The 9,817-nt window shown below is 34.7% G+C and overlaps 3 protein-coding genes across 3 annotated transcripts; all 3 read left to right on the top strand.

The window, feature by feature from the left end:
- The first annotated feature begins 64 nt into the window (after positions 1 to 64).
- On the top strand, positions 65 to 1,821 carry LOC141812476 (uncharacterized). The gene is made up of 2 exons (XM_074700468.1): positions 65 to 1,699; positions 1,816 to 1,821. The coding sequence occupies exons 1-2, from the start codon at positions 65 to 67 to the stop codon at positions 1,819 to 1,821; spliced, it is 1,641 nt and encodes a 546-aa protein (XP_074556569.1).
- Positions 1,821 to 2,781, top strand: LOC141812475 (uncharacterized). Its single transcript, XM_074700467.1, has 2 exons — positions 1,821 to 2,422; positions 2,496 to 2,781. The coding sequence occupies exons 1-2, from the start codon at positions 1,821 to 1,823 to the stop codon at positions 2,779 to 2,781; spliced, it is 888 nt and encodes a 295-aa protein (XP_074556568.1).
- A 983-nt stretch (positions 2,782 to 3,764) lies between these two features.
- On the top strand, positions 3,765 to 5,278 carry LOC141812474 (uncharacterized). The gene is made up of 6 exons (XM_074700465.1): positions 3,765 to 3,815; positions 3,914 to 4,237; positions 4,312 to 4,524; positions 4,631 to 4,723; positions 4,788 to 4,895; positions 5,003 to 5,278. The coding sequence occupies exons 1-6, from the start codon at positions 3,765 to 3,767 to the stop codon at positions 5,276 to 5,278; spliced, it is 1,065 nt and encodes a 354-aa protein (XP_074556566.1).
- The last annotated feature ends 4,539 nt before the right edge of the window (positions 5,279 to 9,817 follow it).

Genomic DNA, 9,817 nt, shown 5'->3' with positions numbered 1-9,817 from the left:
GTGATTTTTATATATTTTAATAATGGATTGTAAATACTATTTTAGGATTTTTGTCATTTACTAAATGGATAAAGAATGGATGCATTTGCCTTCAAGGCTTGATCCGAAGTATGAAGAAGGGGTTCAAAAATTTCTGTCACAAGCTAGGAACTATGCAAAAACACGTGAAACCATATTATGTCCTTGCAAGCGTTGTAAGAATAAGAAGTATATGAAATTTGATCAAGTATATGAGCACCTAATTATGAAGGGGATCGATCCTTCTTACACTATTTGGTTCTTCCATGGTGAAAATTCTACCTCACAATTTCAAAATGAAGGTATTTCAAGAGGAGTTATGGAAGAGGAGGATGAAAGTAGAGAAGAATATCACTTATATAAAGATGCTTTTGTGGCGGAAGAAGAGGTTGGACACACTTTGTCTGAGACAGTCGATTATGAGTTTGCTGATTTATTAAAAGATGCAGAAACTCCTCTTTTTCCTGGTTGTAGAACGTACACAAAGTTGTCAGCAGTCGTGACATTATACAATTATAAGTCTACTAATGGACACACTGACAATAGTTTCAATGAGCTTCTTAAGATTTTACGTGATATGCTTCCAGAAAAAAACACACTTCCAGAAAATGTTTACTCAATGAGAAAACTATTGAAACCATTTGATTTAGGATATGAGAAGATTCATGCTTGCCCGAAAGATTGCTGTCTATTCAGAAAGGAGCTTAAAGATTTGGACTCATGCCCAAAGTGTGGTTCCTCAAGATGGAAAGTGGATCGCATCACTGCTAAAGTACATAAAGGAGTTCCAGAAAAAGTGCTACGGTATTTTCCCGTGATTCCTAGATTGAAAAGGATGTTTAAGATTGAAGAAAAGGCCGAAGCCTTGATTTGGCACTCCAACCATAAAAGTCAAGATTATATGATGCGTCATCCAGTTGATTCAGTAGCTTGGGATACCATAAATCATAAGTGGCCATCATTTGCATCAGATCCTAGAAATCTACGGCTTGGTCTTGCAACAGATGGATTTAATCCATTTGGTGACCTCAGTTCCAGATACAGTTGTTGGCCGGTTATTTTGGTTAATTACAACCTTCCTCCATTGATGTGCATGGCAAAGGAAAATCTCATGTTGTCATTATTAATTCCAGGCCCAAAGCAACCAGGAAATGATATAGATGTATATTTGGAACCCCTTGTGGAGGATTTGAAAGAGTTATGGGATACAGGTGTGGAGGCGTATGATTCATATAGCAAGTCGACGTTCAATTTGAGGGCTATGCTAATGTGGACAATCAATGATTTCCCAGCTTATGGAAACCTAGCTGGATGTGTCACAAAAGGTAGATTTGGTTGCCCGATATGTGGTGAAGACTTGTGTTCTACGTGGCTTAAGTATAGTAGAAAGTTTGCATACTTGGGCTATAGGAGATTCCTTGCGCCTGATCATCCATTCCGTCAGAAAAAAAAGTGGTTTAATGGAAAAAAAGAGAGCAAAGGGAAACCTAGACCTTTGAATGGGTTAGAAATTTTCAATGCGGTGAAAGACATAGAAAATAATTGGGGTAAAAAACAGAAGGGTGAGGTTGTGAACACTACAAAACCAAAGAGGAAGAAATTAGATAGTTCCAAAATAGTACAACAACCAGTTTCAGTGTGGAAGAAAAAGTCAATCTTTTTCAATTTGCCATATTGGAGTGTAAGTTATTTGACTCTCTATCTATTCTCTTTTAATTACTTTGTTATATTATTAAATTAATAATTTGAAATGTGTTGTCGGCTACTTGTAGGAACTCTTGTTACGTCACAACTTAGACGTGATGCATGTTGAAAAGAATATATGCGAGAATATCATAGGCACATTGTTGAATGTGAAGCAAAAAACCAAAGATGGTGTTAATGCTCGTAAAGATTTGATGCACTTACAAATTAGAGAAGAATTACATCCTCAAAAAAAAGGAGAAAATACATATCACCTGCCTGCTGCACCTTACACATTGTCTAAAAAAGAAATGGATGTATTCTGCTCTAGGTTGAAGAAAATAAAGTTACCAGATGGCTATGGCTCAAATATTAGTAATTGTATCTCATTAGAAGAAAGAAAGATTATCGGGTTGAAATCTCATGATTGCCATCTCCTAATGCAACAATTGCTATCAGTTGCATTGAGATCTCTTTTACCCAAAGGTCCACGCAATGCTATATTTCTATTGTGTGCATTCTATAATGAATTATGTCAAAGAGTCTTAGACAGGAACCGTTTAGAACAACTCGAGGATAATATTGCTGAAACTCTATGCATGCTTGAAAGGTATTTTCCACCCGCTTTTTTTACCATCTCGGTTCATTTGACAATTCATTTAGCAAGAGAGGCTCGCTTGTGTGGACCAGTTCACTTCCGATGGATGTATCCATTCGAAAGGTAATAAATATTATACATTAAATTTCATTTTACTATCAACAACTAATGATTGTGAATTTTTTTTGTTATTTAGATTTATGAAAATACTTAAAGGTTATGTGAAGAACCGAGCAAGGCCAGAGGGTTGCATAGCTGAGTGTTATCTCGCAGAAGAAAGAATGCGCTTTTGTAGTGCATATTTTAAAAAAGCTTCTAGTATTGGTGTCCATGTTAATCGAAATGAGGATTTGGACAATGAATTAGAGGAAGGTCGTCCAATATCTAAAGGAACAGAACGGATTTTAGAAGACAATCTGTTGCAAGCAGCACATCGATATGTGTTATTCAATAGTGCTGAAGTTGAACCTTATTTACAGTGAGTATAGTTAATTGTAAATCTTATTAGATAACTATGGTCTATTACAAATTTCATATTTTCTAACAATCACCCTTCAATGATTTTAAATAGGATGCATATTGAAGAGCTTAAACAAACAGATCGTCGTGTGATGACTAATGACACGTTGTTACAAAAGAGACATATGGAAACATTTGCTCAATGGTTATCGAAACATGATTTTAATAACTCCTCAGACCGACTTCAATGGCTATCACAAGGTCCAAGAAGGAATGTTATATCATATACGAGTTATATTATAAATGGACATCGATTTCACACAAATGATGTTGGAAGATCGACACAAAATAGTGGTGTTTCAATTGAAGCTGATACTATTTGTCAATCTAGTGCTAATGAATATTCACATACAAGAGGAAGACTAGCATACTATGGAGTTATACGAGATATTATTGTACTAGACTACTATTCTTTCAAAGTGCCTGTGTTTAAATGTGATTGGGCCAACACCGGAAGTGGTATTAAAATGGAAGATGGTTTTACACTGGTTAACCTACACCAAGGATTAAGAACTTTTGAAAGTGATCCTTTCATTTTAGCATCACAAGCAAAGCAAGTATTCTATTCTAGGGACAATGATGAATCAAATTGGTATGTAGTGCTAAAGGCGCCACCTCGGGGTATTCATGACATGAATTTGATTGAAGACAACATTTATTTTTCATCAACACCTCTTGATGTGTCTACACTTGATATTAACATTACTGAAAAAGAACCATATGCAAGAAATGATTGTGATGGAATTGATGTGATTGATACATGACATAATTTATCAGGTGTAGTTTTTATAGTTTCATATTTTATTATAGTAATCAGAGTGCTTCATAAGTTCCATTATATGCATTTCTATTTTTTTATTTAGTTTATAGAACTATTTATTCTCAATAATGTATAATGTCATTGTTTATGAACAGGTCATTACATAAAATTTACACTTGCAGAAAAATGGGGAAAAAACGCAGCAAATCATCTATAGATGAAAATCAGGTGATAAAGGTATTTTCTTTTTAATATGCAGCAAAGCTTTTTTACTGTCTTGCTTCAATACTGTCTTGCTTTCACATGACGTCAATTTCTTTATGTTTTTTTTGTAGGAAAATATAACTAAGAGGAGGATATCGAGGGTGGAATCGAATACATCACCTAATTCTTCTGAAGATTTGTATGGCAAAGAGCAAAATGATGACAACAGTTTCAAAAAGAAAAAGGGTCGAGGTCCAACAAAGTTGAAATTAGCCACTGCTCAACAAAAGCCCAAAGAGTTGGAACGTAATGAATTTGGACAACCAGTCGGCATCAATTCTGTGAAGTATGCTTCTTTTTTAGGTTGCATTGTACAAGAATTTGTGCCATATACGCTAGATGAGTGGAATGACGTACACGAAGATGTGAAGAATAAGATGTGGAGTGTTCTTCAGGTATTGCCTTGAGTTACTTTTTTTTGGGTTTCTTTCTTGAATGTAGGTAAAATAACATATTTTTATTTGCACAGGTGAATTATAATGTTGAAGAGTGGGAAAAGAAAGCAATCTTTAAAAAGTTAGCTAAGTTATGGCGTGATAGAAAATCGAAACTGCAAATACTTGTACGAGAAGCTAATGCTGGTAAAGTGGCTACACGGAATCTTGATCTTTTGAAGCCTGAATTTATGGATCAACAGGAGTGGAAATTATTTATAAAGAGGACACTATCACCTGAATTTCAAGTAAGCATTAATTTAAAAGTGTTCCTTTTACTGAAATTTTATATTAGAAATACTTTCAAATTAATATGTTTATATATGAATATGTTAAGTATATTTTTATTTTTAGGCAAAAAGTGCAAAATATAGAGAAATGAGGTCAAATCAAGACCACATTCACACGATGAGCCGGCGAGGTTATGCACGTTTGGCTAGCATGATGGTGAGTATTATTATTTATAAAATATTATGTAGATACACTTACATACTATTATTTCTTCATTTAGGAAGAAACAAATACTACAGATACACCAATTACAAGATCAAAAGTTTGGATTGAAGGTCATAAAAAGAAAAATGGACAACCTAGTAGTCAAGCTGTTGGAGAGAAATTGGTATTATGAATATTTATTGTTATTATGTTCAACAATTTTTATACCGGTGCAACCACATCCCATTATTAAATCTTCATTTTACAACGGTTGTATTATATTATTTGCAGAAGGAATTAGAAGAATGTCCACCTGAGTCTCTAAACACAACTAACATAGCGGAAGATGCAATTAGTCGTGTATTTGGTAAAGAACCTCGAGGTAGAGTGCGTGGAATGGGCTTTGGAATTACACCATCGAAAGTTGGAGCTTCTATGCAACAAAAAGCAACTGTTAAACATCTTGAATGTAAAGTGCATAACCTTCAAATGCAAATGGATGAAATGAGATCCATGTTTTTCCAAAATATGAGACAACAAGATGAACAAGAACAGGTTTGTAATTAAACAATATAAGTTTGTCTTGTATGTTTTTTATGTTATTGATAATAGTGGACAACTTTGTTTGTGAAATTAGGTTAATAGTGGTGGCATTGGTAGCGGTATTGGCATTGATGTTGGTGGCGATAGTGCTAACAATGGCAAGGTACGTATGTCTCTTAAGAAGTTCTTTAGTTGCCTTCTATAAAGTTGAAATGCCCTTTTGTTTGCTAATTGCTAATGCATAGGAATATAGTTTGGCAATCATCAGTGCAACAGGAGTTGAACATGTTGGTGTATTTTTGATATAGTATCAACTTGCTAATTGCTAATGCATAGGAATATAACTTGCTGAAAGTATTTAGACCAATGCTGAATACTTATCTAGATATTCCTATTCATCTAAAAACTTGTAATAAACATCCGTGTCAGACAAAGTGGGCATTATGTATCCCTCTGGTGGATCACGTGTAAAGGAATTTTAGAAATAGTTGTGTCATGCATTAGACATTTCTCAGATGGTAAGGATGGAGTGGTCTGAAATCAGACGAACAGCATGACAGTCAAATTCCCAGTCTAAACTGTTGTGATACCTTGCCAATAGAGATTGCATGTTCCATTACAAAAAATATATATGCTTTAAATGGCAATTATGCTATGATTATTTGGTAGGAGTAGCAAAATTCTTTCCATTTTATACAAAGACTATTCAAAATTTTCTGAATAGAGTTATGATCAAACATATTAAACCTTTTCATCACTTCCAAAATAAACACTGTGCAAGCTATTGAGCAATCTAATCTACACATCCAAAGAAAAATAGGCTCCAATCTGGAGGTGCAACAAGCAAGGGGTAGTTTCCTTTAGATTAATTAATTCTCTCTTATAATCTTGCTGGAGTTTGAGGTGTTTAGTCTACTGTTTCACACCTTTAGTGTGGAACAGATGGAGTTGTCTTTTGTGTATTAAACTTTTGTTCTACTTATCTTATAATGTTGAGTTTTTAAATTTTTCTGCAGTTCAAGCTTCTTGAATTAATTTAATTACACTTTTTTTTTCAGACAAAAGTGAAGAATGCGAGTCGTGGGGATATCAGTGAGAACAGCAAATGCAAATTAATTCATTGGTGTTTTGATGGAGTTGTGGCAGAAGGCCGAATTGCATCTACAGATCCAAATGCAAGAGTACATCACGTTCCTCTTGGTGGATCTTGCTGGAAAGTTTGGATTGATAGAGTTTTAGTTGAGAAGGTGGACATACTTCGACCAAATGAAGAAATGCTTTTTCTTGAGGATGCAATAGGAAGCACGATTGCTTGGTTATCTAAATATATTATTGTGTAACTAATTTAGATTTTGATTTTAATCTTTTCAGAAAAAAACATAGAACTAAAGAGTTTTTTGTTATTATGATCCATTGTTACTAAGTCTGATATTTGTTGGATGTTACACACTAGTTTGAAATGATATTATTATTGTGGTATTTGTGTGTGGTTGTTGTTGTTGTGTGTAGTATCTATGTTGTTATTAATTATTTGAATTTAAAATTGTGATTTGAATGGTTTGAAACGCAGGTATAATCAGGAATGATTTGAATGGTTTGACTTGTGATTGATTTCATCGGCAGCGTACAATGCACGTTGTGATTGATCGCATAGACAGCATGCATTTTGTGCTGTGATTGATTATTTTATTTTATCTACAGCGCACATTGTGCGCTGCGATTGTCCGGATGTGATCAATCGTAGCGTGCAATGTGCGCCGCAGATGATCTCATTCGCGGCGCGCAATGCACGTCGTGGATGATCGCATCCGCAGCGCACAATGCGCGCTGCGGATGAGATCATCCGCAGCGCACATTGCGCGCTGCGATTGTCCACATCCGCAGCGCGCAATGCACGCTGCGGATGCCTAATGACTTTTAACAGCTTGCAACTTTGCAGCGTGCGATGTGCGCTGCGGATAGCATATTTGCGCGCTGCGGAAAGTCATTTTTGTTGTAGTGATATCAATCATCTCAAAAACCACCATTGTTTGATTAATCGAATGAAACTAGAATATAACATTCATATTATCGAATTAACATGAACATGCTACAATCACTGTTGTTTAATCAAAATAAATTATTTCTGTTTCATGCTAGATTAATCAAAACACCCATAAATCATTCAACAATTATAATAAACCTGTTCGTTCATATCGTATATAAAAATAAACATTAAAATGATTCAATCGAATTCACAAGTGGCTTTGATGCCACTGTTGGAACTGATGGAATGAGCATATATGCACAATTGTATGATATTGTCTACTTTGGACTTAAACTCTCATAGTTTTATTTTTGGACTTTACCCAAAAGGTCTCATACCAATGGAGATATCTTTCATCTTATAAACTCATGATCTTCTCCATGTATTTATAATGTGAGACTTTGATTGTAATCCCAATTACAATCCTCTCTTCAAATGAAGGGCCGCCATACCCTAATCGATGCCCGCTTGATGCCCGATATCTTGACCCACCAGACCCTCATTACATCGATGTCCAATCCTCTTGCTTTGTCAAGACTGTTTAGTATCCGATCCAACTGACCTACTAGGATTTACCTATTTCAAGAGTTTATCATGGATTTTACTAAGAGTCTCCCTACCATTATCCCTATGGTCCGAGCCTCTCATACCTCCTTCGCTTTTTCTTAAGATTCCCCACGTGACTCTACATAGACCATTGCTATGATATCAATTATTAGGACCGATAAAATTAACAGATCTCTACAATGGTATGATATTGCCCACTTTGGACCTAAGCCCTCATGATTTTATTTTTGAACTTTACCTAAAAGACCTCGTACCAATGGAAATATCTTCCCTCTTATAAATTAATAATCTTCTCTATGTATTTTTAATGTAGGACTTCGATTATAATCACAACACCAAATTGATTCAAAGATTAATGTTTGAGTAATCAACTGATGAATGAAACATTGAGCAAGTGGTGGATCAATTGACTGGGCCAATCAACTAGGTCCAAGGAGCCAACGAATAAAATTATTTTATTCGAGCATTGGTTCAAATGAAAAGTAGAAAGAAATCATTACAGCTTGATAATTATTAGATTAGAGGACCAATCGACTGTTGGTGATTTAGCAGTTGGCTATTGAGTGAAATAATAAAAAACATCATATTTTGAAGTCTATAAAAGGGTAGCTCAGTTTTCAAGGTTGGCAAAAATAAGATAAGTCAAGTCTTATTAAAGCTTCTTCCTTTTTTCTAATGTATTTATTGCAATTTCTTATGATCTTGTGTTTGTAAAAGGTTTCTTCAACCCCGGTAGTTGACCAAGAAGGAAAAATATAGTAGCTATTTTGGATTATCCACCAATGATCATAGAGTTCCATAAAGTAGGAGTCGCTTTTGAACCGCATTAAATAAATGCATTTGCGATATTGTAGTTGTTTAAGTTCTTATTCATATTTATTCTGCTGCTTTAATCGTGTTTTGCTAATTTGATAGCAAAAGTAATTTAAATTGCATTTGTAAATATAATAATTAGTATTCACCCTCCTCTATATATGCCACCCATGCAATCCCAAACACACATGCCATAGATTTCACATCTTCCTGAGTATGTTCATCTGACTCTGAGCATCTCATTTTTTATTAGAAAGGCAGGCCAGTAGTTTTTGGATTGCATTGTAAATATTAAAACTTTTCAATGACAAAGTTGTGCCTGGACCAACTTTGTCTGGACCTTGCTTGTGTGTAGAGCATTGACTTTAGGGTGACGCATAAAAGTTAGTTGACACTGTTAGGTAGCACTTTGTAGTTTGCTTTCATGACTTTTTCCTGCTGTGTGAGTACTACCGTTGAGGATCATATGAATCCTCATTCCATGTTTCTTCCCTTTTTTTTTTTTTTTTTGAGTTGGAAACACTCTACAAGGTTGGCAACTAGAACCATTTGGTAAGACAACGAAAGTGACAAACGAAATGATTGATCTACTAAAGCATCAGGACAGAGTGGAAAAGTATTAATGATTTATTGCAAATGGAACTCTATATCAACTAGACCGAAATATTTTCCTTTAGGTTTATATCTCAAATAGATGAAGTGCAGCATTCTATTAATTCTAGCCTTCAAAGTGGATCAGATGACAATGATTAGCATTTGATATTCAAGCATGAATAGTTCTCCGGACGTAAAAAGGGATATGAACACTCAAGAGAGAAAAAAAAATGACATTTTTCAATGCCTTTTATTCTTAACCAGAGATAAAGCATTGTTGCAAATAATAGTGACACTTAATATGTGTCTTGCAAGTGCATTAAGTTACTCTCGGCATTTCTCCAAATAGCATCACTACAATAGATGCTACAGTTTGTCAAACTAGCCACACTTTAGCAGCACCAAACTAGCTATGCTTTAGTATCATTAAATTAGTTTTGCTTCAATGTGGTAAAACTAGCAATGATTTATTGTCATTAATCAAATGATGCTTTACTGCATAGCCATTTATATTAGTGATCTATCTACACTTTAGCATTATCAATTGAAGATATTTGAATTAG

This window comes from Curcuma longa, chromosome 19 (genome assembly GCF_044706935.1).
Source record: "Curcuma longa cultivar G26 ecotype Majalengka, Jawa Barat chromosome 19, ITB_CL_G26_1.1, whole genome shotgun sequence".
In the NCBI taxonomy this organism is placed as follows: domain Eukaryota; kingdom Viridiplantae; phylum Streptophyta; class Magnoliopsida; order Zingiberales; family Zingiberaceae; genus Curcuma; species Curcuma longa.
The sequence above is the reverse complement of the archived record's forward strand: the minus strand, read 5'-3'. Positions and strand labels throughout refer to the sequence as shown.

Excerpts from the sequence above, each read along its gene's own strand:
- LOC141812476 (XM_074700468.1), top strand. The coding sequence starts at position 65 with ATGGATAAAGAATGGATGCATTTGCCTTCAAGGCTTGATCCGAAGTAT.
- LOC141812475 (XM_074700467.1), top strand. The coding sequence starts at position 1,821 with ATGCATGTTGAAAAGAATATATGCGAGAATATCATAGGCACATTGTTG. Across the intron at positions 2,423-2,495 it reads TGGATGTATCCATTCGAAAG|ATTTATGAAAATACTTAAAG; the intron begins GTAATAAATATT and ends TTTGTTATTTAG.
- LOC141812474 (XM_074700465.1), top strand. The coding sequence starts at position 3,765 with ATGGGGAAAAAACGCAGCAAATCATCTATAGATGAAAATCAGGTGATA. Across the intron at positions 3,816-3,913 it reads ATGAAAATCAGGTGATAAAG|GAAAATATAACTAAGAGGAG; the intron begins GTATTTTCTTTT and ends TTTTTTTTGTAG. Across the intron at positions 4,896-5,002 it reads AAGCTGTTGGAGAGAAATTG|AAGGAATTAGAAGAATGTCC; the intron begins GTATTATGAATA and ends TATTATTTGCAG.